Source organism: Motacilla alba, chromosome 1A (genome assembly GCF_015832195.1).
Source record: "Motacilla alba alba isolate MOTALB_02 chromosome 1A, Motacilla_alba_V1.0_pri, whole genome shotgun sequence".
NCBI lineage: Eukaryota > Metazoa > Chordata > Aves > Passeriformes > Motacillidae > Motacilla > Motacilla alba.
In genome coordinates, this window is record NC_052031.1 from 29,066,490 (window position 1) to 29,093,832 (window position 27,343).

A 27,343-nucleotide genomic window follows, 5' to 3' on the forward strand; every position below is an offset into this window, starting at 1 on the left:
AAGCAGAGGAGGGGAAAGGAAGGGGTAAGGAGTAGCTTCAAATAAATCATTAACTGCAGCTGGTAAATATCCTTCCCTTCACTACAAAGTTTGACCAGAATGCACTCAAAGCCTCTCTAAAACGTTAGATGGCTGAAAATATTATGGCACAAATCCTATCCCTATACATGTTGTGGTTCAAGCACAAGTACTTGTAAAAACCTGGTTGTGAATGGCTATTACCAGGTGGTACAGTGGAAAAACTGCAATGAAAAGTTCTGCTCCAGTGACATAGATTGCTAAATTACTTGTAAAAGCTATTTCAAAAAACTATTTTTTATTCATAAGGATTCTATCATGGGACTAAATTAATCTTTTATTTAACTTTTGTATTTAGCTTGTAGGAATGGAAATTCATGGCCCTGCGATCACAAGATTACATTATGTTAGATAACAGTATGGTTATCTTTAAGGTAAAAAAGTAAAAGAACTGTCTAAATTAAAAATATACTTAATTAATTAAAAATATACTTAAAGGTATATTTATTCTGTATTTTAGTAACAGATTGTACATAATAAAATAAAGATCAGCTGCTATTTGGTTATGATTTCCCGCTAATATCCAAGAAACATTGTTTCTTGGATAAGTACTCTGTTGGTTTAAGTAACCTGATCTTATAAAAGCCACATGAAGCTGAGTACCTCATATTTTTAATTAATTCTCATCTATTTACTGGCAAAAGTTTCCTTCACAAATTAATTCACTTTTTCCTAGCGCTTCAAATCCACTTTGGTTTACATTCAATGAGTGTCACACAGGAACATATTTTTCAGCAGCACTTTCACATAAAGAGATAGCAGATTTTTTATCACTGAAGATAAAAACAAAATGTAACAATAAAATACTATGTCCTTTTCCCTGCTATTATTAGCAAATAAGTTGCTATGATTGATTGAAGTATATTGTAGATTGAAGACTGATCTGTGTTAATTGAAGCTACCACTTGAATATGCCCACTTACCTATAAATACTTGGTCTTTTACCTGTCTCGTTCATCTGAACAGTTTGCTACCCTCATTTTCACTATTCTGGTGATGTAATACACTGATGTGTAAAACATTGATATTAAGGTTCAGAACCAATTACTTTCTTAGGCATTTAACTTCTATATGGGTGCTCCTAAATTACAAGTTAGATAGCCAATAGGACCCTGCAAACAAACATGTGAATCAATTAAACTAAAACGACTGCTTAAGATTCAACTAAAGTGTTTAAAAAGTATTGTTTTGTGATTGCTCATAGCCTGAACTAAAAAACAAGAAGCCACAAATCCTTATGTACTCACTGATCCCCAAGGCCCTACTTGCCAAGATGCACATTCATGAAGTTCACACGGTGTTATTGACTCTGGTCTGTCATTTAGGTTACAGAAATCATCTCTCAGTTGCTCATCATTAAGTTGGCACCAGACTTGACGATGCTTCATTCCTTTGCCACATGTCACCGGACACTGTAAAATTATTATAAACATCAGTTTGCAGAGACATGAATCTTCATTAAGGTGTCAATTTCTTTTAGTAACTTGTTACATTTTTAAAATCCTATAAATAGCAAAAATACTCATGAATGTAAGTAGTCCAAAAAACCCTACTTTTTAACTAACTATTTATTTTCTGCTAAGTTCAATTCAAATGATAATACAAATAAATTACTATTAATATTCTAAAGCTGCAAATTATGAAAACTATGTGCAGATAATTTATTTCCAATACAATAATAGCACATATATCACAGCATAAACTGTCCACAATTTTTTTATATCCATCTAACCTATAATAAAATTATTCTATTTCTATTAAACAGTCGGCTGTATAGTCATCATTGCTTCATAAAAAAGGAAGGTATGCAAATTACTGCAAATACATTTACTTTACATATCTTCATTACCTCATTTTAATGTAACAAAATTAAGGAGAAAATAAATTCTAGGAGTGTTCTCATGCCAGTCGTATATGTATGATGTGTATCAGACAAATCATAGGACTTAAGAACTTTCATAACCTAACCATGTGGCCCAAAATAAAATAAAACCCCTAAACCCTTAACGCAGCTTATTTTAATATCGATGACCAGGACCAAATGTACTTTAAGTTTTACAAAGTTTCATTACCTCACTCCAGTCAGTAACAGACCAGCTTGGACATAAGAATTCATTGCAGCTCTGTGTTACAACTCTTGGAAGCTCCTGGCATTCTCTGTCAGGAAGATGACGTCCCAAGTTGTTCATACAAAAAGCTTCTCTGGTTCTGACACCTCTTGCACAGCTCCTGGAACACTGTATAGTTATGAAACAGGAAACAAGACAATAAAAGACAATAAAACTAGGCCAAAATACATTATCAATCTTAAAGGTAAAAGACATTAAGGATTGTGCCAGACAAAAGTGTACTCCATTTAATCCACAGAATGTCAATATGTTCCTTTAAGATAAATTCAGCTCTTTGTATAATAGTTCCAAGATAAAACTCTAACAAATAAGAAAATTAGAATTGTACAGAATTAAGTTATTAAGTAAATAAAATATACACCTTTAATTACCAGATCATCACTGCTGACATCCAAAACCAAGCTGCAAACGAGCTACCTATTCTAAAAATATAAGCAAGTTGCTGAAATATAAAGGCTGGTATTAGCTCATTCTACATATCTGTATTTGTCAAACATTGTTTCCTTTAAGTTATTAAAGTAAAAAAAAAATATAGAAGATAAAAAATTTTGTATGAATGCTAAACTAGAACTGCATGGTACAATTATAAAGTTTTAAATACGTACCTCTGACCATTCTGTGTAGTGCCAACTTCTTAACGTACAGTCACCATGGCAAGGCTCTCTGGCTGGTGGCTTCTGCTGATCAGCACAGTACTTATCCTCCACTGGAGCACTGAGTCCTCTTGCAATAGAGTACTTCATGCAGTGGATCTCAACAGACCGATGTCCTGGGCCACACTTCGATGTACAGTCACTTTTGCCAACACTGTGCCACCTAAAATGACAAACTGTTACAGAAAGCTAACTATGTTTTAAAAAATATGACCATTCATATGAGAATGTACCAAGAATCATAATGTGAATATAGAGATGCATTTTAGGGAACAAATAAAACTGTAAAGTCTATCTCATGACTGGATTTTGAAAGCAATATAAAAGAATTTGACTCATAGGCTTAAAATAACTTTTTTAAATTTAAAGGATCTCTTATCTTAATCTCCTAGGTGACTTTGAAAAATGTAAGCTATAATTCTTACTCTTCATCCTCTGCATATTTCAGTGCGGGCTATCTTGGAGTGCAAAAACCCCAGCCTGTTTCAAATTATTTCCAGTTGTGAATACAATGCTGGTGGAAAATGTATTTCATGCAGCAATACAATTTTTTGTGACAGAATATATAAAACAGATTCACAATTTTAACAAGATATTTTGCACTTTACCAATAAAAATTAGAAAAGTACCCTAGTGGAGTTGAAGGTGTAAATATCATAGATAAAGCCATTACACCAACAGATTTAAGGAAAACAAGGAGAGATGGAAAGATGGAAAGGATGAGGAAGGTAGAGAGGGATGAAGGGAGAGACAATAAAGCAATCTGAATTACCTTGTTTCAATGTCAATCAATAAGACCATAGAAGACCACAATAACTCCATCAGTTAGGAACTTTTTTTACCTTAATTCACACTCTGTATTACACTCCTCGAAGACACTTGGTACAGTGGGTATAAGTTCACATCTTTGATCAGACACTACCACACGATCACTTTTACGTATACATGTCATTCTTCTTCTTCGAATACCTTGAAAAAGCATCAGAAGTAGTTAATAAAGGGCTAAAATAAGAAACACTGCCTTATGGATTCCATTCATCAGCTAGGAACTGAGATGCCCCATTAACACAAATTGCTGTACACAGCAGATTCTGCACAAACACGCTCCTTTGTGCAGCTCACTACATTCCAGGTGGAGAACAACCTTTTCCAGTCACCTTTTCCACCTCCCAGCTGTCCTAGAGTGGTCTCACAGGATATCAACTTCCAGAGAACTACAAAAGTGCAGCAGTCCATTTACTGATCAGGCTAAGTATTCCAAACACATCATGTATGTCCTGCTAATTAACATATTTCCTAAACCACCATGTTAACTTAGACACTGTGATCCTGTCCCTTAAAGAAGCAGAAAAATTGATCACAAGGTACCGAAAAGATCCGGAGTTCTGGGAGAAATACCTCAGTCGACAGCTGTTCTGCTTCTCTAACATGAGCATGTATACAATCAGAAGAAACTCACCATCACATATTTACAGGCTTTTTTAGCACCCACTAAGAAGAGTATTTGTCAAAAATCTGTGTTCATATACTTTTATATAGACACATTTCATAAATGCTGTAGCTTTATTTTTATACTGGAATAGCCTAGAGAGTAACAGTTTTAAATAGTCAAATAGATCTTTAAACAGCTTTGTCCCATGTAGCAGATAATCAAAAAAAGATAAATAAATGAGTACAAAAGACACCAGACAAATCAGTGATCACCTGGAAATGGTATAATGGAAGCCTAATGAATATTAATCGGTATACAATACCACTTTATAAGAATGTATTAGATTTGATCCAACCTTTTTTAATAAACTGCTCCTATGTCTCCAAATGTAGGTTTGAACATAGAATTGTACTAAAAAAGTACTAAAAATAGCAAAAAAAAAAAAAAAAGAAATCAGAAGCTATTCTGTTCTTAAAAGGCTCTGTGAACTTAAAGGTTACTGAGGGTGACAAGTCTCTTCCTTACAAGTAATGGTGAAAAGCCAGAGAACTTAAGATGAGTCACTTCCTAAATCCCATCAGGTCTTTGGTTCTGGTGAAAAAAACACTTCACAGTACCTTGGCACATCCTGCTGCAATCTTGCCAGGGTCCGTAAGGATCCCATGTAAACAGATCACCTCCATCTTCTATCGGGACATTGAATGAATAACGCACATCAGGGTTGTATAAATTCCCTACACACAAAACCTTGATTGAGATAAAATGATAGCTGTTTTTCAGTGAATTTGAACATAAAATTATGAACATAATGATCATGTAGGAAATTTTCAAACTTCTGAGAAAAGTAAACATGCACCTGTAGGGTTAGTTCTTCTTCAACTTTATCAGTGCTGTTAATTCGTTCTATGGTATTGTTTGAACCACTGTACTCGAAAATGGCTCCTTGTATATTGATTTCTCTTTTTGACATGCTTACAACAAAATTTCCATTCAAGATAAAATTTCCATGGGCATCTGATAAAGCTGCAAGTGAAATAAAATATTGGAAATCTATTTAGTTAAAAGGTTCTATCAATAAAATCTCACCAACACATAGCTTTATTGTAGTCAATGTAAAAAGTTGTATCAAACAGTTCAAATTAATTAATTCAACCCTAATCATCAGTAGCTTTCACCTGAGCAGTGGTCATGGATTTTCTAAGTCATGCATTTTCTCTGCATTATAGCAATTAAATAATATTTGTTATGCTGAATTGCTGACTGCAGTCCTAACTTTTAAATCTGGCTAGGTTCTGCTAGTGCAGAAGGAAACAATAATTATTGGTATTTCTGCCTTATTCTACAGCCCACATATTTGTATTTACTACAGCTACTTCTAGTGAAGTGGTTTTTAAAAGTAAACTTGAAAATAAAAACAAATTATTAAGCATTTGTGATAGTAATTTAATACAATGACCTATTTGCAATAATAAAGATTAACAACAAGTTAAACATTTTTAAAATAAGGTAAAATTTGTAGTACAAGATGCTACTCAGCATTATTACATTTGAAATGGAAGCAAATGTCAGGGGACAAGGGTTGCTTCTGGGCAGCAGGTGACAAGGAAAACATTTTGAGAATTCTGAAGTTCGTTGGTGTCGTGGTTTGAGAGGAAATGAGTTTTTGGGAGGTGGTAGTGGTCAAACCAATAGGTGCCCAGATGTGGATATTGGCACCTGGTTTGACCATTGAGGATATGGATCCGCCTCTGAGAACACAGGGGTTAAAAGCGAGAGCTCCCAGGGGATCGCTCTCTTTTGGTTCCGGTCGGAGGAGAGTTCAGACCTCCCCTGCCCTGCTTCGGGCTGGGCGGGGGAGGGGGAAAGCCATGCGGCCGAGGGAGGTAGGCCGGAGCCTTGGCAGAGGACGGGAGGCGATGGTTCAGTCAAGAGTGAGTTCCCCACAGAGATGGAAGAACTCAGAGAGGCAGCGGGCAGCCCCCCTTTCTCAAGAGAGAGAGAGAAGGAGAGAGGTGCCAGTGCTATCTTGAAACTTGATAAGCACTGGCCTGGCCGAGGAAGAGAAGGGGGGGGCCAACAAGGGAAGAGTGCTGAGCGGTGTGGGAGTTCGAGACGAGCAGAGACTGTGATTTTAACCCTTCTGTGGGACAGTGGAAACCTGGCAAATGCTGATCCTCCGGGAGTCGAAGGAGGAGAGAGACAGATGAGAGGAAATATGGAAGTGTGATGCAGAGTTGTGCAAGTGAAGAAGGACTGGGAGAAGCTGAGAAAATCCTAGGTGGAGGAGATGATGGAGTGGCTTTTGGCTGGACTTTTTCTTGTATAGCCATGGATAGAACCTTTCCTGTAATACAGAGACTGCATTTTAGGGGGAGGCGGCGCCAAAGGAGTGATGTGAGCGGAGACGACAGGTGATGAAATGATGGTGAGACCCCTCGGCCCCAGGGGGTGAAATATTGGGGGGGACTGGTGTCCCGAAAAGGTGAGAGACTGTCGTTCTCTTCTGGAACTGGGCAAGGCATCCTTGAAAGGGGAAACCCTAAAAGCAGCTCTGGTCCATGTGCAGTGGTGAGAGCACTGAACATGGAAGGAAGAAGTCACGACGTGTAGTTGCTGAGTGACGGGGATTTACCTGTGGTGGCACAAGGAGGGCTCCTTCTCTCCTTGATGAAATGAGAAGTGATTGTCGGAAGGGTGGAGATGGACTGAGTTGATTATCTGAAGGGTGATGGACTGGATTAAGATCTAAGGTTTTGTGATATTCTGTAAGAATTGAGTGGGGGGAGGAGAAATGTTTGAAAGGTTTCCATTCTGCTCTGTGTGTTAATTTTATTGTAGTTCTATGATAATAAAGTTTTTTTCTGCCTTGTTCACAAGTGGAGGCCTGCTTTGCTCTGTCTCTGATCGCATCTCACAGCAGACACCGGGGAAGAATGGGTTTTCATGGGGGCACTGGCATTGGGCCAGCGTCAAACCGTGACAGTTGGCTAGGATGACAATGGAAGAAGAGACAGGAGACAAATACACTTCAATATTTTTTTAGGCACTTCTGATACAATGTAACTACTGTGAAACAGAACAACCAAGATTTTTGGTAGGACCTACTTATGAGTTCTTTGTTGCCTACACACACTTGCAAATCTATCAGCATGTGATGACCTTTAAACTCTTAATGTCCCAGACACAATAGCAAAAGAGAAATATGAGACAACTGGTAAGTTTGCTGATGGTCAGACTGTTTTGTTCATAATGTAAATGCTTCCAAGATTTAAAACAAGAAATACCTGCATTATTCCTGAGCTCACTTGTGGCATTCCAATCAACATTGTGTCAACAAAGTAAAAAATTGACAAAATTACGCAAGGTGCTATAATTCTTATTCTCTGATGAATGAACACACTTATCTAAGAACTAGAAACCTTAACATCTTACTGATTTGCAGAGAGACCCAGGCCAATGAATATACAAAATAATTAGATATTTTCTCCAATGTCTTTATCAGATTTCTCATAATATACATCCATAGCAGATCTCTGTCAAAAGCACAAAACCTATCCATTGATATTGTACACAGGAGGCTTTTACCAAGGTAGTTGTCATCTTCTGGTTTCCCTGAGTAGCTGTGCTGTCGAATATCAATGTTTGTTGCTCCTTTGGGAATATTTACTACAACATTGTAACCTGCAAATTAATTATATACAAAAATAGCCAAGTATTAGTAAATATGAAAGTAAATTTTCATTCACAAAACCCTTAATTGCACCAGAGACAACCAATACTGAATGCCTTCATGTGTTAGGAAGTGTTAAGTTCTGTGTTCAGATATGTGAATTCAATTCTTCACCACTAACATAAGGTCAATCTACTCAGAAAAATCCCTACAGAGCAGAACTACTCTAGAAAGCAGTCAAGTATATCAAGAGGGACTCAGGAAACACTGTAACTGCTCAAAATTTAAACTTTTACAGAAATCTGGGTAAGTCACTTAACAGGAAATATCTCCATTCCCTGTTTACATGATTGAGATAGCTCTTCTCTCCAAGAGTATTCCAAGACATCATGCTAAAGAATGAGTCTTAAATACCAAAATACTGCAGTCTTGCAGGCCATATGCATAGGTAGATACAGCTGTTAAACTAGCCATGCTTGATCCACCTTCTTCTGCTTAAAATATTGCCTGCACTCCCTTCAAAATACAAATGCTTCACAAATGAGTCACCATTTCTTGTAGTATCTCCAAGTAATATTATGGTAGCCTTGCCACTAGGTAACAAAATAATGTGCATCAAGATCTACTTTTTAAAAAACTCATGCTGCACATAAACCTAGGTTAAAAAATCCAAACATGTTTCTTACAGATGCTAACCACGAATTCAAAATACTTATGGCTGAGAAAAACTGAGTACAGCAAACACTGGAAACAACCGACCAATACAAACATGTGATATGAGGTACTAATAAAAATTTTGATAACTTTTCCACTTATTTCACTGTATATAACAATATTACTATGGCTTTAGTTGATGCACCTCTGTAGGTAAAAATTTAAATGGCAATATCCTTTTCATTTTGTACTGGGTTTGACTGGGATAGAGCTAGTTTCCTTCACAGTAGCTGGTAGAGGTTGTGTTTTGGATTTGTTCTGGAAAATGCTGATAATTCAGGGATGTTCTGGTTATTGCTGAGCAGAGCTTACAGAGTCAAGGCCTTTTCTGCCTCTCACCCCACTCCATCAGCAAGGAGGCTGGGGGTGCACAAGGAGTTTGAGGGCATACAGATGGATCCCAGCTGACCACAGGGATATCCAGACCATATGGCATCATGCTGGGCACATAAAACTGGGGGAAGAAGGAAGAGGGGAATGTTCAGCATGATGGCATTTGTCTTCCCAATTCACTGTTTTGCATGATAGAGCCATGCTTTTCTGGCTGGACACCTGCCTGCCCATGGGAAGTGGTGAACCAATTCTCACTTTGCTTTGTGTGCATGGCTTTTGTTTTACTTATTAAACTGTCTTTATCTGAACCATCTGAATTTTCTCACTTGTATTCTTCCAGTTCTTTCTCCCATCCCACAGGGAGGTAGTGAGTGAGTGACTGGCTGTGTGGTTCCAGATGGGGTTAGGCCATGACAAATTTAATAATTCATTAACTTCCAAGTTCTTTTAATCTATTAAAACTATACCATGTATTTAAATGAGGATTTAATCTAATTACAGGTGCATCACATTTACCAGCTGGGGGCAGCACTGCAATTGCAAATAGACAAGATGCATGCTCTGGATAAATACGCAGTTTGCTCAATCTTTCAACATACAGGGAAGAAAACCAAAACACAGTTAAAAAAGCCCCTCATCTCACACACTGAAGACCTTGTGGTAATAGAATGAAAGAAGAAAAAATACAGGAGGAAACTATTAACTAAACTGCACAGCATATTGTCAAGGATACACACTAAGGACACTGAGAATGACCATTGTCCAGGAAAACCTCAGATACTCTAATTTGATGCAGTGATAATAGCCAACATAGTAATAATGTGTACATAATTAGATTACCATCTCCTAAAATGGAAGCCAAGTAAATTAGTATTTTGCTGTAATGAATTTTTGATTTTTTTTCACTACTCTTTGTACAGTTACTGACAGCATTGTAACTGCATGACTATAAGAAGACACCACAGGCTGCTATTAGTGCTTATTATTAAGCTCTGCCTTAGTACAATGGCTCATTTTGGTTTGAAAGGGAACCAAATGAAGTTAAAAGAAAAAGATCAAGTGCACATCAGCATACTTAGCTTGTGATTCTAATCGAGAATTTTTTTTGAAAATTGTATTTCCTCAGACAATACCTTTATTCATTAGCCTAGGGATGTCTTAGACCTCCCATGGACATGAGAGTTTTAGTGATCAGCTAAGTACAAGTTGTTGTTTGCACAGCTGTATTCCTACTTGAGCACACCCCATGATAATCCCAAATGTTCAGCATACTGTTCATTGGTATAACTCAGTATTTTCTCTTATATGCCATAATTCAAGAATTTGAACATAATTTAAAACATTCCACTAACTAGAAAACCAAATAATAACTCAAGGTTTTCCTCATTCCAAAACATTTTCCCCTCCAACTTCAATTTGAAGAAAATGAGTCTTGGAAAGTCATTAAATCGGAATGACTGTCTTGACCTTATTTCTATAATAGCAGTTTCACACAATGGTCAATTGACTTGTAACAAATGTGTGTGTGACAAAATTCATGTGCTATCTATAAGCAACTTCTTAAGACAGACGCAAGAAAAAATACATGTGTTTGTATGGGAAGGGTAGTTGTATAAATGTTTTGGTAATTTTCTGCCAGGGGAAAAGAAAATCCAACAGGATACTTGGCATACTTTCCTCTTCAGCAGCAATCCTTTTGTTCTATGAAGATCCTATTTGGCAGCTCTCCAGGTATCATCTTCACTTCACCTGTAGTCTCTTTCAACCAGTGAAGTGTTATGAAGGAGCTTCTAGGCTGATATTAACCTGGAGACTTCTGTCCTTATGTTCTATGCTCTAACTACTCAACTGCACTGCTACACACATACAATAGTCTCTCCATGCTTCACAGAAAAGACTACATATAGAAGAACTACCAGTAGCTCTATTAGAGAAACTAAATCAAATAAATAAGAAATACCACCGTTATTCAGAACTTTCTCATTCACTACTTGTCAATGAGGAGGAAAAAACATAAATATTGTTACCCCTGTTCTCTGGAAGGAGGAGGGTCACATTTCATTGTTCACTCTAGGAAAAAAGGAACCTCATCAGCTGCTCACAACACAAACTTCTTTCTATCTCTACACAACCAAAATGAGACATTGGGATATGTTCTTCAGCTGCAAGGTTTCAGACCAGAGAATGCAAAGTATAAAGCAGGAAGCATTCATCCTTTTAAAGTACTTTTTCTCTCATAATTTCTTTTATTTTTGGCTTGACTTTTGAGGAGATTGATTTTTTTTTCACTTGAATGAGTTAGTATGTCATAGTGTTTGCCTCTGCATCCTTGAGAAGGAATGTGACTGAAAGTCAAAGATATTTTTGTTGATATAGGGCCTAAAGAACATACACTGAAATCCTGCTTCCTTAAATGTAAAGAATAATTTCTAAACCACAGTGAAGTGTGCGTTAAGATTAAAAAAGGCAAAACAAACATACCATAATGAGCACTGTTGAAAGTACCTGCAAGTGTCTTACATGAAGAATTATCACCACCACAGATTCCACATTTGTCTCTCCTTGCCTTCGAATTCAAAACATGATCACAGCCTGCTTGCTACAAATAAAAATAAAAGGGCCCAGTGTCACTCAGCCCAATGGAAAACAATGAAAATAAGTAATGTAAGCTTCCCACTACCCCAAAATATGGTTGTTCACTGTGTATATATCTAGTCTTCCTTGGTAAATCATTAAAAGCCAACAAAGGTTTTGGATTCTGCAATATCAAGACAAAACAGAATGGTGCAATCCCAATACACTCCATATGTCAAGATCTGCATAAGAATACACAACAGTACATAAAGATTTTGTATAAAAAATCAACATAATTTATAAATTATAATTTATATTCACATTAAAATCTTGGAAGTCAAAAGCAGTATGTATAAATACATGGTCATCAATTCACTTAAAGTCTGTCATTACTGAAAAGAAGCAAAGGAATAGACATAGACTGTGCTGGTTAAACTAACAAATGCACAATTTTTGTTTATGTATCTTTACCTAAACTTCCAGGAGTTTTTTTAACTATGATAAACAGGACAATTCTTGGGCATTTCCTCTTTATTCAACCATATAAAAATAAGCTATATTTTCTCCTCATTCTGAATTTTCTCAGTTTCACTGCCATCAGCAAAACCTCAACAAGGCTTGACAGAAAAGTCTTGATTTGGTAAAATATTGCACCTTGCTTCTCCCAACAAAATCTCGTGGCTATTCCATAGCTGCTATTAAGCAGAGTGCTGAATTGATTTAAGGGTCAGTTCCTCCTGATTTTATGGCAAAGCAATAATTACATAAACCATTTACCCTTGGATTTTCTATTTACTATTTACTTCTTTGGTAGCAGATATGCAATACTAATAATCCCACAGCGTGCTTCTTTCCTACCTTTATGCTAATTTTGGATCAGTTTCTCACTGCTCACTTGAACAGTATTTACTCTTCCACATGTGAGGCTTAATTAAGCAAGACTGTGCGTCTTCAGATTCAACTATATGTTCTTAACTTAATTGCTTCCATTTCCAGATCTTTAATTTGATAGGTAATAAAATTAGCTTAAGTGAACTCAGAACACCATATTTTCAGTAATGTTGATTTGTATTAATATTTAGTATCTACTTTACCACCTGTTAAAATTGATTTTAATAATTAATAAGTTTAGATTTAAATACCCTGCATAAGCCTTGAACACAAAGGTCATTGGTTTCTGCTCCACAGGGAGTACCATCAGCAACTCTGTCCTTCAGCTGATAGTAGGAAGTTGTTCCAGAAACTCGGCAAAAAAGTTTACAGCGATCTTTCATAGAAACTGGAAAGAAAATCCAAGAGGTTTCTTGTCTGTTTTAAAAGTTTAAATAAAGTAACATTTTTACTGTGTTAATTGAAAATATGTGTAATTACTTACTACCACTGTATTTTGGAAGCCAGCGAACAGCAGAGGTAAGACCATTGATATTAAAGTGCTTGCCATCAAATTCAGAGCACTGTTGCTCCCGAAAATCCTTTTTGCCTTTTGGACATGAATCAGTATTACATGACCGAAATTTCATCCTGCGACCAACACAGTACTTTCCTTCATTTCTTGGCCTAAAAAAAAGGTAAATGTTAAACACACTCATTTTCTAAAATCGCTGTTTTGCACAAAAAGTGGCCTCAGCCACTGATCTAAAGAGGAAAATCTCACACATCATTCTGTTAGCTGTGTAACTGATTAACACATGCTCAGCTTCTACTGTGCATTCAATTATACTCAAAATAAACCCAATCCTTGTAAAATACTGTTGCTGAGATGGTAATCTCGCTGTGGATGTTTATTAATGCATTATTATTTTTACTTCTCTTACAGGTATAACTATTTATCCTGGGTAAAAGCATTAATAATTTTAATGTTTTTAACAATTTAGCTGAGATTACAGTCATATTTCTACACAAGCAGCACCTCCATCAGTAATTTGAAATTATTACTTTACAGAGTGACAAAGAAAGAAGACAATTAGGAGCTAGCATAGTCTTTCCTGTACTCTTAATATTGGTTTCACTTTGGGGATCAAAAGAATAAAAAAGGGAAATTGTGGAAAACACCTCATTTACTGTAAAGTCTAAAATACATTCTAACAGTTATAAACCCTGACACAAAATAATTCAGTATTAGTATGTTCTTGGGGAAGAAAAAAAATAATAAATCAACCGCAAATTGATACTATCAATCACTTCTGACTGAAAGAGGCATTTATCTAATGGCAATCTAGTCTACTGCCTCTTACTCATCAGAGAAAATAAAATAACCTGGGCCATTTGATTGAAGTTCATTTATCCTACTGATAACATCAGGCTGACATGACTTCCTAGAAAACCCTGAAACTACTCAGGAACCAGTTGTAGTTCTGCTTCTGGACACGTTAAGGGTGAAGTTCTCCTTGACTTTAATTACAGAGAACAAAACCCACATGGAATTATTCAGTCAATGTAATTTTCTAATTATAAAGGAAAGTTTTAAATGCCTCTTTTATAACCACTGCTCCTTGTGGGTTGTTACTGGTGGTGATGTTGTGGACAAACCTTAAATCAAAGCAAATAAAGTATTTCACTTAAGAGATCAGTAGGGAATACATGTATTTATTTTTGCAGTTCTTACTGCAAAGAAAGCATCTTATGTTTAAAGAAACCTCAACAGTTAGAGTAAACCCAGAAAAAAAAACCCAACCCCTGCTAAACTAATTTTTTAGAAACATCTGCAAGAATGGATAATATTGTTGAAAGACAGGAGTAATCTAAACAACCTCTGCATATTAGAGTCTGTAAATTTATCTCTTTCCAAACATGGCTGAAACAAGCATTTTTATTGGTGCTTCAAATTCATTTGCACAGCCCACAATACCTCTATTTTATTTTGAGCCAATCCATATTTTTTTAATACCTTCATTATGTAAATGTAAAACATTATAGCATAATAAAAAATGTGAAACTCAATAAAAAGCCATACTCTGGTCGATTACACAGCCTGGTGGTGCTCTTGATTCCACCTCCACAAGTTCTTGAACATGAGCTATAAGGTCCCCATGGTCCCCATTCTCCATCTACAGGCCGCAGCTCCATTTCTCTGCTCACACAAATTCCATGGCGGCAGTGCTGCACAGTTGACAAACAAAATAAAATTTATAATTCAGGCAAAAGGTTACTTTCTATTTTAGGCAGAAAAAGAATAAAATGCAAGTGCTCACTACTCTTTTCTGAATCTGGATATTTTCTAAAATGTTCCATTTCCTTTAAGATAACTTCCCCAGTAGTCATGTTTTTAAAAAGGCTATCCAGAGCTCTTTGATAGGTAGGAAATCTACTGGATATTGAATACTGATCTGTCTTGTCACTTCATACAAATACCTCTAAAAGATCTTGAATTCCTGATACATTTTCATGCATAAAGTTCAAAAATAGGTTTACAACTGTCTCTTAAGCACAAGATATTTCAGTTTAATTTTGAATTCATACTCATACAAAAAGTGAAAAGTTAAAAGAAACCACCAAAAAAATCAGGGTGTTTTGAACATCTCAAAAGCTAGTGGGATTGTTTGGGAAAAGCAGACAAGCATTTAAGACCTTGATTATGTAAAGCAAGATGATGCTACAGATTCATACTTGAACACTGAATTTCACACCTATAACAGAAGGTGTAAAATATTTTAATTTATTAATATTTTATGCATTTTAAAATTTACTACTAATTTAACAAAGCTATTACAAATAAAATGGAATTAATAGTTATTTTTTAAAACTAATAGTAAAGAAATAATAATTCTCAGAGCAAGATACTATTTGCAATACATCTTGCAATACAAATGAAAGATGAGCCCATACTTTACTCTGCTCTTACAGTTCAAAAAATCTGCAGCTGCTTTCCAGATGGTGAACATACTCCCCTATCCCCAACTCTGATAAAATCCATCTGATTTTTTTTTATACTTACTTTACATATATACATATAAAATTATTCATTCTTTCAGATTCAGTATCTTGATGTATTACATTAATGAGACAGTCAAGCTATGTAATAATTATTAATAGTAATCAATAAACGGGTACTACCTATCAGTAAAGAACAGCAAACATACCTCAGAATTAAGTGGGTATTTCTTTTACTGTTCAAAGCATTTCTTTGTTGCTCTGCATCCCCATTCTCAGTTGTACCTGTATCCCTGTCTTTTATGCCAAAAGGGCTAGGATGAAATCCTAATTTGATTGCTATTCTGAACATTTTTAAATGCTAGCTCAATATACATTACATATCTACAGTGAACAGAATTGATTAACGTCTCTAAAACACAAAAAGGCACGTGCTTTCCAATCCAACTGTTACTTGTATCATGTGAATTCATCTTTGCTATTAAAGAGATTTTTCCAAACTTCAGTGACAGTTGGTTTCTTTCAATGTTCAAGTAGCAAATTTTCATTATGTAGAACACTGGGGATATCCAGAACACTGAAAAGTTTGGGTGAGAATCATATAGCTACCTCCTACCTCTCCATTCCAATGCTCAAGGAATCAAGAGATATGGGTATATTTCTATATTCCTCAGGAATCCGGGAAGGATCTGTGTGCAACCTTTTGGAGTGCCTCAAAAAACCAGTAATATACCACTCACACTTCCATGGATATTTTTGCTGCTATTTTCATAGCAATAAAGACTTTTTCTGAGAATGCCACTCCTGGAGGATAAGTGTTTTCAACAATTTTTCTTCTTTGGAGGTGGGTTTTTTTTGACTCAGATATGCTTCACTAAATCCAACTGTTGGAGCAGTCCACAGAGCAAGATCCATTAATACAACACATGACATTTGAAATCTGAGATTAAAAAGTTGATACTAAAATAACAAATGCCTTAAATGGATCTCTTCTGTATCTATCACAGCAATAATGCCATAAATGCCAAAAATAAATCAATTTAGCTTGCTGGAAAATAATAATTATAATTAATAGTCACCATGTCTTATGCCCATTAACATCAGCAGCAACTTGCAGTCTGAGCTTGAGAAGAGCTGTCCCTTAGTCAGGAACAGATGACAATTTGTCAGATTAATTAATTGCTGTTCTTTCTTACATCTTTCAGATGTAATGACTGTAATTAGCTCTTTAATTCCTAGAGAAAAGTGGTTCCACTGCACTAATTACATAAAAAAGGTTTTTGTATTCTTATATAAAAGAAATCCTCTGATGCTGGCAAATTACAGTCAATTTAACTGAAGATTACAAATGAAGTTTACATAAAAGATGAACTTCCTTTCTGATGAGTGGCTGACTGAAAAATGGGTTAAACATTGTAACACCAAAGGCATGCATAGGCCACAATCAAGCAAAGCTTCCACTACAGCCTTGAAGTAACTTTTTCTAATCTTGCAAAACAGAAAGAAGCAATTTGAGATAGTTTACCCACTACATTTGTTATCCATTAAGACACTATTTTCAAATAACTCATTAATATTGTCTTACCAAACACAGAATTTTTTAAGATTAAAAGTTATTGGGGGAAATTTAGAAATAACTGAGTAAAATGTTGCTGCCTATTATACAAAGAAATTAAATTAGAGTTTTTAATCAATTTTGAACATATGAAATTATTTGTAAAAAAATTAACATTGCTCCCACATTGCCCCCTGAAGCCACCAAAACACACTACTATATAAAAGCAGCTCAAAACAATAAACCACCCACACTTAAGAAAATCACTCTCATACCTGACCATGTAAAATCTCCAAAATATTTATTCTCACAATACCCTGACAAGTAAGAAAACACTTCTGTTTGCTGGTGGTGAAGTGAGACATGAAGAAGACAAATACTAGACCAGTAAAGAACTTGAGCACCTTATTTTTGTTCACTTCCCAAACCACTTACAAATCCAAAACTAAAAGCCTCAAATCTTTACTGGAAACTGGATACAACTAGCCTCCACCATTGCTTCTGTTTCTATCGAAGTTCTCTAAGTGCCTTGACTATGCCTACTAATTAGATATTCATGACCCTTATGGACAGCCCAAGAAAGGCTATATTGTCCAATTGTACAATCAGGATCAGCATTCAAAGACTTGCAAATGAAGAAGCAGTGAGTGGCATCCTTATTACCCAAAAACTCCTCACCAAATAAAACAATGAGCAGACTATGGGAAACGCAGTTTCCACTTCTTTTTTTTCTAATCTGTCAAAGCATTCAATCTGTACTTCAAGCAGCCAGGTAGTCTTACACATTGGGGTATAAATGAGAAGAGAGCTCCTGTTTTTAGCACTGAACAGACCCAAGTAACCTGAATTATGTTACAATAGGAAAGACAGAAAATGAACACAGGTTATGTGTGCTTAAGGCACTTCCTGGAGTGGGTGAAGAGCTATTGACACATGCTTTCCTATTTCCTCTGAAACAGATACAATGCAGATACAAATATCTGAGATCACATTTTAATCCAATGACTCCCTCTTGCCTAAAAAGCACACACCTGTACCTAAGGGACTCATACCTCACCGGTTCTGGTTCAATAAACAGCCTCAACAAGATGAACTGGGGGAAACACACTTTAAGGATGTCATACTTCAGATAATTCTACTTTGGACACTACCAATCAGGAAAAAACCAACTTATTATGCATGAGCTGAACGTTTCAAACAGAAGGAAAGTTGTCAGCTTTCCCCTGACTTCTTTCACCTACTTTTAACCAGTGTGGCATCTGTAAACTTTAATAATTACCCTGAACAGACAAACTGTAGGTTTTTATGTCACAAGATTACAGAACTAAGAGAAACTGCATGGAAAGTCAGGTAGACAATTTTCACACAATCAGTAGTCTATAAGCACAGTTTTGCCACACAGCAAGCACTGATCTTTCTTACCTACATCCAAAATTGCAAGTACTGAGAACCAAAACAAGGCTTACCATGCCTACACCACAAGCTGTTCCATCAGCCAAAGGCATGTGCTGAGTACGACAACCCTTGTGAACACCTTCTGTGCTTGTGCACCATAAGCGTTTGCATTGTTTCTAAAAAGAAAACCAGATTACTTCTGTTGTACCTGCAATACTATTTTAGACATCAGTCATGATTATTTTGATTTTCTCACACTGTGCAGGCTTTGTGTTTGATGTTGTACTACCATTTTTACACAGATAAAGCCCCACAGAACCCAAACAGATTTTGCTTAAGGCCAAGCAGGAATGTGTAATATCTGAAACTGATCCCATCAGATTAATAGATAACTTAATTTTCTACTTCAGTAGAAAATTTTATTTAAAAGCATAAGAGGTTATGGTTAGTACTACACATGACAGTTTCCATATAACCCCCCAGAAGAAGACTCTCAGTGAATCTAGCAGGAATTAAATGTACAGTCTAGAAGATTAAGCTGAAAGCCTCATTTTCAAATTGCTGAAAGACTCTTAATAGACAAATAACCCTTATGGACTAAAAAAAAAAATTATAAGTCAGTTTTCAGTAACACCATCTTCAGGTGTTTGAAGCCCCTTTTTCCTTTCCTTTAATATTCTCATAATGCCTGACTCCTCTTATACAACATTTTATCTCACCAAAAATTGTATCACTTAAACCACCATTTTACCTCACTTAATTCAGTCTGAATTTAAGCTTAAATGCTCTTCTGTATGTCTTGTTGGAGCCATTTAAAATGCTGGTAGAGGAGTTTAACAAGCTGGTTCAAAATCTAATTCTACCTGAAATCTTGTCAGCAGTGAATAAAGTGTTGTATTTGTGTTTATATTGCAACGGCCGCATTAAGTTTTCAAAACACAACTTAAGTTTCAGTACTAATCTGGTCAAGTTTTCTTCCCATATCTCAGTTTTGTATACAAAATATACACTCTGTCAGGCATGAAAATATTTTTGACTCTGACAAAGTAGATGGACTCTACAATTTGGAACAAACATTTAGAAAAAATTTTTGAGATAGTTTATTTTTAAGTCATAAGTTGCTAAAAGTATTAAAAGAAGCAGAGAAGCAAGACCTGCTAATGTAAGATATGATGAAAACATTTGCAGGAAGTGCTGAAATAAATCCCTTTAAATTGTTGCAGAAAACTTTAGTATATGCAGCTTTAGATATTTTAAAGGAATTCTTACCTTCACAAATATGGAAATCAAAATGAACGCAACCTACTTTCTATTGCTATAGATTTCTCACATGTGAAATTGCAATGCTGTTTACTGAACTCTTCCACTTCAAAACAATATAACTTGAAATTTTACTCATTTCAGGATAAAATCATTCCAAAACCAGTAATTTTCAGTGATTTTTTAGTCTAGATTAAGCATGACTTTTTCTGGTATTCACTCACCAGGTAAGGGCATACTTGTGACCCAAAACCAAAAGCAAGCTCACACTGCTTGTTGACATCATACATTGACCCAGGCAGCTGAGAGGAGAGATGGTATGTTCCTCCACTAGGTTTGTCTAGGAGGCATTCACCATAACCAGTACTGTTGTAAAACAGGAACAAAATGTGAAAAAATCACTCAGCTCATTGGGAACCTTCTCACTATACACACAACATTCACACATGCATATCTCAGTGCAGTTATGGGTTTGCATGCCTACTTGCCTGTATAATGACTTTAACTGAAATAATGAATAACGAAATGTACCAGTTCACTTGATTTTCCTTTTTTTTGGTATTGTGCATTTAGACCCATCTAACAAAATTAGGGGGGCTTTTTCTCGTTTTTTAAAAAAAGAAAAAAAAAATGGTACTACCTAAATTATACCCATCACTTATTTTTAACATAAAAACTTTAGAAAATAAAGGGTGCCTGTACTAACCTACTAAAATGATCCTAAAGATATTCTCAATAAAAAATACCACTACATTAAAAAAAAATCTTCTAAGCTTTACATGTTCAGTGCAACTTTAATGAAGTCATAATTCACAAAAAAAGTTAAATACATGTATTTTTCTGGAGGACTGAGGCCCTGCAAGTCAGCAGTTAAACCAAAGAACAATGCAAAAACTATATTTAAGCAATACCTTTAAACTATTTCTCAGAAATAAATGTAATTGGTAAGGGAAAAAAAATCAAACCAAAAAATCCCACCTCAAACCATAGCATTATATTGATACTTACTCAAGAAATTCAGTGATGTATTTTTGACTGCATTTTGACCAGGTCCATGGACTTGTATGATAATTTAAAGTTGGAGCCATCACATGATATTGATGTTTAATTCCAATTTCTTTACATTTAAAACTATCATCATGAGGCACATTAAACCTAAAAAGCAAAACAGATAAACTCCAAAACAAATTCAGCATTAATTAACTGAAACTCTCTTTGCTGTAGCAGCAAATGCTTGAGTTTTGAGTTTGAAAATGCCTTAAAATTTAATGGGACTCACTTAATACATCTATCTGACCTTTTGGCAATAGGTATCTTTAAAATGCCTTACATAATTATTCCCTCATCCAAATGCTCCTAGTTGTATAGTGGTGGGTACAGGAAGAATTTTACAATTAACATTTTTTTTAGCTTACCCGAAAAATTCCAGTGTTTTAGGAGTGTGCCACATTAAGGGAACAACCCATCTCCTCAACTGAATATACAGGCCATGGCTGGTCTGTTCACAACATGCAACCCCAACACTCACATCATAACTTTTACTACTCAGAAACAAAATCTGCAGAGCACATCAATTTCATACTCAATGCAACCAGCACATCATCTTATTATCTCAGTTCAAGTACCAAGACAAATAGCATGTGTCTAAGTGGACTTGCAGGCACATGAAAATGAACAAGCTAGCTACTGAGCTCTGTAACGTCGTCGTTACCTACACTGCAGCATGCTCATGGAGCTAGAGTATAGCACCTTTCTGCCATCACTGATGAGGTATGCTTCATAAAATAAAATGCTGTCATCTCCTCTTATTTTTCAGTGTAAAGTATTTCTCTTTGTGTTACTCTACTGTACTCTGAAAGGATCAAACACAAGGAAGAATATTTCTGTGTTACATTAACAATTGTCTTTTCTTAAAAGGTAAATTCCTAACAGGGCTAGAATATACTTAGAGTTAACAGCACTATGTTGCACTACCTAGGGTATGTCCCAACCAATTCATATGACAAAAGGACAGAATTCATCTCTTTGGACAGTTATTCCCAAAATTCAGGATACCAACCAAGTTATAAAACTCACAATTTCTTAACCAGGCTCACTGCAAGGGGCAAAAATAATGACTCTTCTAAAAGGCCATATCAGACTGCACCCTCCTAGAAATGCAAAGCCCACTGCTGAAAATTGGTCATATTTAAAAGGAAATTTTAAACAACAACAGCAAAAAAAATTACCTGCCAAGAAAAAAAGGTACTTACACATGTCCAAGCTCATGTGCTATAGTAAAAGCAGCACTCAATCCATTTTCTTCACTTACAGAACAACTGCGTAGGGGGTCGCACATTGTACCTAGCTCTGCTAAACCTGCAAAATTGAATCCTTATATAAAAGCTTAAGGGAATGAATTTCCACATATTGCCATGCATTACAGTGAATGCTATGGCACTCAAGGCAAAAGTTGTGCCTCAAGTATGCAGCAAATTTCCACAAAATGAACAACCACCTGGCACCAAAGAACATGCCAGGAGAGAACAGCATCAAGAAATGGAAAACCATTATTTTTGTCTGTGTGGCTCAAATTTTGTATCTATTTTCTGACTTACTGCTAACACAATATTCACACTGATATTCTCATATATATAAAATCATACTGATGAAAGAGAGAGTAACTCACCAAGAGTATCACACTTCTCTCTAGCTCTGCAGATATCTTCCCTTGAAAGAAAATATTTATTTCAAATCATTACAGTATATAAAAGAATATTTGAAAAGTACTTCCCTGTTGCTATACTAGTTATAGCAATTGCAAATCTGATTCTCAATTTTTAATGTTACAGGCTATTCAAACCATTTCTAGTCTAGTAAAAGAAGTAATTTAAATTCACCAGACTAAGCCCACAGTACTGCTTTTTATCTAGCATGAAAAGAATAAAAATTTATTACATTCTTTCTCTACAATGCAGAAGGTAGATCAAGTATGAAATGATGCTGACAAACATGCAAATTTCAGTATAATTGAAACTTTACTGAGGGAAAAAATCAGTGAAAAAGAAGAGTGGAAAAGAGACTATTCCAATGAATAAACATCAGAACCCTCACTGAGGTGACTAGTGTATGGGCAGAAAACATACTAATATTTATATGCTTTCCATTTTAAGCTTTTCATAGTTCCAATTACATCAGCGCTATCAGGAGCTGTCTGTAACTGCATCCTTCAAGCTGACTCTTACAACACTCCTTCCCTATCACATGTATGTACCAAAGCTAGAGATTTAATTTCTTTGCAACACTTTCAGGTCTAATTAATTTCTATCATCTTTAATGGAAGGATCATCAGATGCTTATCTATCAATATAGCAATGTCAGAGTAATTGCTCACATATTGATAATCAGTGTTTTGGAAGGGCAAGATAGTGTTATTCACTTATCTACGAACAATGTCAGTGGAATGGTCAAAAGATTATGTGGTAAAAACAAAACTGAAGTATTTTTCTCACCTAGCTGGGTAATTATGGCTATTTTAGATACTGTACCTAGTGATGAGAACAGCAGTATCATGATGAGAAGGGTGAGTATCATCCAAAGTGTTTTGTGCTTGCTGCCATAAGCAAAAATTACGCAGAGTGGTAGCTGCATTAAACGTGATAGCTGGTCCTTCCTGAGCAAGAAATGGCCAAAAACATCAAATAAGGGATTTAATATTCATGCACTTGCACTTACTGCATTGTCATTTGTGCTGCTAATCTGCAAAGTAATGACTTGTGCATGGAAAGAAAGTCAGCAGGACTCCACATAAGAATTCCCTCAGCACATTTGTTTGAAAGGTCAGATAGATCTGAATTCAGCAACAAGTCATCAGTCATAAGAATCCATTATTCTAAAAAATGTATGTGAGCATTTACCACGTGTTAAATATTAGAAAAATATAGTGACAAGACATTTATGATGAATAAATATGAAATCCATGTTTTTGAAAGGCAAGTACTTCTTACAATCTTAAAATATTATAGCTGTTAGGGCTGAAAGCCTTCCATCAAAACCCTCTATAAAAACTGCCATTTTCCTGCCTTGTTCCATGAGCATAACCACACTTCAGGGAGGTCTGCCATAAGCTTTTATATACTATCTGATTTATATCAGTATAGGTCAAATGGACTTACTAATACAGACAGGAAAATAAAGGCATTAAATACAGGCCTTGAAGTTACCTTACCTTGCATTTGACATATTGTTTCTTATTTGAAAACGAAATTATACTGTTTAAAAAAATGTTTTATATTTAAACTAAAAAAACCCAGCTTTGTAATTACAATGTAAATTCATGCATTTTGTTTCTTATATAAGAATGAAATCTTTTAAATATTTCTCTTTCTTACCTGTTCATTGTGAATTACAATTAATTTGACAATAACTATGTTTATAAGATTTCCAATAGTTGAATCTTTATAGATTGCTGCAACCTAAAGAGAAAAAAAAGAAGATTAGAGTATTAAACTCACCTGGTAAACTATCGTTTAATGAAACAAACAAATTACCAAAGGAAACCAAGCCACTACACAACAGGTATCTCATGCATCCAATTGTACCTTCTGCACAAGGACATGGTGATAAAAAAAAAAGAGTTTCTCAGTTTTTAATACCCAAATAGCTTCAATTCTATAGTCATTTCCAAACATGTTGAAATGCTAATGTAAGAAGTACACCTATACAGTTTATTGATAAAATAACAAAGAAAGGAAAAAAAGTACTGTAACTGTGACTGTGAGGTATAAGCTGCTTTATATGGATGATTTGCAGAATCAGTACCTGAAATATTAGAGAGTCTTAAAAAGCAAATTTGAACAAGTAAGTTTTTATCTCGCTCTTAATGGAAGCTAGACTGAGTTGTAAAACTGTATTTAAAATACACATGACATATACAAAGGTATCTTTCTGCATTCATAAAATTTGTATTTATATACCCAACTGGCATTTTTATACATACTCTTGCAGACAGACAGTAAAAGCCATGAGTCAATTCCATACACCAAAGTGAACTACTTTGAAAGTTATTTTTCATAAAAACAGGATAAAAATTTTATGCACTCCAAGAAACAGCTTCAGATATCTCATCCATGTGAATCCTGGCTTAAAGCAGTAGTCGAATGACAGCCTTATGTCAACAAGAGCTGCCACCAAACACAGAAGTACTGCCTTTCCTCCCTTCAAGCTTGTGCTAAGGCTACAAGGCTACAAAAGTGATCAAGGAACTGATCCAACTGCAAATTTTTGGGTTTTTTTTAATCACGTTATACCGGTCAATATGCTCTCATTTCTTGAGCAGTCTCCAGCACAAGTTCTGACAGAGGGAAAGGGGAAGAAGAACAGACTTCTGTCAGAAGCCTTTTGAGCCACTTGAACTGGCTCAAATTGCTTGTGAAACCACAGCCTTGCAGTGTGCAAATTCTATTTGCCTGAGGTCAAGTAATACTGCTAAAACTAAGAACCGACGGAGCACTGCCTCCCAACTCACAGCCCACCTTTCTCTAAACTGGAGAGAACACAATATGCAGCACTGTCCTTCATTCCTTTGTTGACAAACAAGCCGAAGTAGAGGATTCAATAAGAGTAGGGGAGGAGCCAGAGAGCTTCAGAACCCACGCGGAGAACACATTTCAGAGAAGTACAGCTGTTTGCTTCTTTCCATACAGACTCCTTTCTTAGTTACTAACCAGCAAGTATCCAATTACTCTTGGGTGGGAATAAGGAACATCTCTCAAATACTCACTAAAGTGCTGAATCTACTGGGCACGGACAAACTCAGAAGCCTTTACAAAAGGTATCTTAAATGCTCAAGCACAATTTAGGCAGAACTTGAGTGGAATAAACTATAATTTTTCTAATATCGAAATTACCACAATCAAGCTCATAGTGTGTTCTTATACTTTGAGATCCACTTTGATAAACTTAGAAAGGATATTTCTGGACATCTATCTTCTCCACAGTCGAAGTATGATCCTGTAGGAACTGCTATTTTACTATAACACAGTTATCACATCCATCTCAACTCACTAAGAGGGACCAAATTTCATCAATGGTCAATTGAGAAGGAGAAGGGATGAACTGTTCTGTAGACATGACTATCTAGTATTTAAACATATATTTTCATACAAGACATGAGGAGCAGCTATTTCATTTCTTCATCCCTATACTATGTAAAGAGACAAGATGTTTAATTTTCAGATGTACGAGGCTAAGGCAGATTAATTTCAGCCCAGCTCTTTCAAGTTTTATTTCTCTTCAGCAAAGAAGAAAGAGAATATGGGTTCATATGGCATTTCAAAATCATATCAGAGAGGAATCAGAAATGAGATCTTTGTGAGGATCTTTGGCTTATTCCAAGAATTGGAAGACACTTGTTCCAAGGATTGATTCTAATACCATTTAAGCTGATATAAGAGGCACTTACAACTGAGAATATGTTACAGCACAAACCTATACAAGAAGATTACATGTGTATAGCATTAACAAAGACTTCTTTCTCTGGACATGGTTGTTGTACCTGGCCTTGTAGACCTTCATGAGATTCACACAGGGCCACTCCTCAAGCCTCTCAAGGTCACTCAGGAAGGCATCCCTTCCCTCAAGCAACTCAACTGAATCACTGAACTTGGTGTCACCTGAAAACTTGCTGAGGGTGCACACAATTACACAGTCAGTGTCATGGATGAAGATATTAAAAAGTGTTGGTTCCAATATGGACCCTTGAGGGACACCACTCATAACTAGTTTCTGTTGGGACACTGAGCCCTTGACGATACCTCTTTGGACTGGCCATCCAGTCAATTCCTAATCCAGCTAACAGTCCATGCACCAAATCCATATCTTTCCAATTTACTGGCCAGATTGCAGTGGGCTGTATCAAAGGCTTTACCAGATGACCAGGCACAGTTCTTTCCTTGCCCCTGCTGCATTTACTCCAACACAGAATGTCACTAGATTAGTCAGAAACATATCTTAATTAACTTGTAAATCAGTCTAGTTAGTGTCTGAATTTGGTACAGAAAGCTCTGAAACTCAGGAACCAGATGCATTTCACTGGCTGTCAAGTAAAGAGCATGCAGGTCATCTGAGGTAATGACACAATCAACAAAAAACAACACTAGACTTGTCCAGTGTCTCTAAGTGGACTTGTCCACAGACTCTAAGGCTATATGTATCATGTAGAATAGGCAAAGGGATTGAGAACTGAATGGGAGAGTCAACTAGGTTCAGCTAACACCAAATAATGCCTGAATGCCTAACCTGTGACTTTCAACCTTCAGAGCAAAATTAGCCTTAAGTTTCCCCAAATGCCTCCTCTGCTATAATAGAGACAATTTCTGCTCTTGGGTGATTAGAACAATCCAGGCAAGGAGTTAAGGCTGGAGCCCTCTAGTAACTAAAACTTAGCAGCTCTTGTTCATGGTTGTAGTAGTACTTATACTGTAGTTGACAGATGTTCCCTCATATACATTAAGAGTTCCTTGAAAAAATCTTTTACTGCTGTGCAAGTGCTTTCTGTCAAGGTTATCTTGCTGACAAAATCTGGAAACATAGAAGAGGCAAAGAAACCAACACAAAACACAGAGACAAGAGTCCTCCTTCCTGCCTCTTGACCCAATGTCCATTGAAAATATTTGAGCAAGAGTGTATCTTCAAAACACA

At 35.9% G+C, this 27,343-nt stretch overlaps 1 protein-coding gene across 2 annotated transcripts in view; it reads right to left on the reverse strand.

The window, feature by feature from the left end:
- Positions 1-27,343, reverse strand: part of ADAMTS20 (ADAM metallopeptidase with thrombospondin type 1 motif 20) — an 86,106-nt gene that overhangs the window by 34,624 nt on the left and 24,139 nt on the right. The window contains exons 5-22 of one of the 2 annotated variants that reach the window (XM_038155170.1): positions 24,034-24,117; positions 23,191-23,315; positions 22,332-22,372; positions 21,916-22,021; positions 20,672-20,818; positions 19,888-20,029; positions 18,475-18,579; positions 14,537-14,682; positions 12,959-13,140; positions 12,726-12,862; positions 11,515-11,608; positions 7,878-7,973; positions 5,149-5,315; positions 4,910-5,039; positions 3,703-3,829; positions 2,813-3,023; positions 2,151-2,315; positions 1,326-1,490 (exon numbers count right to left, since the gene is read on the reverse strand). In XM_038155170.1, the coding sequence (XP_038011098.1) occupies positions 1,326-1,490; positions 2,151-2,315; positions 2,813-3,023; positions 3,703-3,829; positions 4,910-5,039; positions 5,149-5,315; positions 7,878-7,973; positions 11,515-11,608; positions 12,726-12,862; positions 12,959-13,140; positions 14,537-14,682; positions 18,475-18,579; positions 19,888-20,029; positions 20,672-20,818; positions 21,916-22,021; positions 22,332-22,372; positions 23,191-23,315; positions 24,034-24,117 (2,370 nt within the window). Of the gene's footprint in view, positions 1-1,325; positions 1,491-2,150; positions 2,316-2,812; positions 3,024-3,702; positions 3,830-4,909; positions 5,040-5,148; positions 5,316-7,877; positions 7,974-11,490; positions 11,609-12,725; positions 12,863-12,958; positions 13,141-14,536; positions 14,683-18,474; positions 18,580-19,887; positions 20,030-20,671; positions 20,819-21,915; positions 22,022-22,331; positions 22,373-23,190; positions 23,316-24,033; positions 24,118-27,343 lie in introns of both variants that reach the window. The other variant, XM_038155169.1, reaches the window with a different exon arrangement.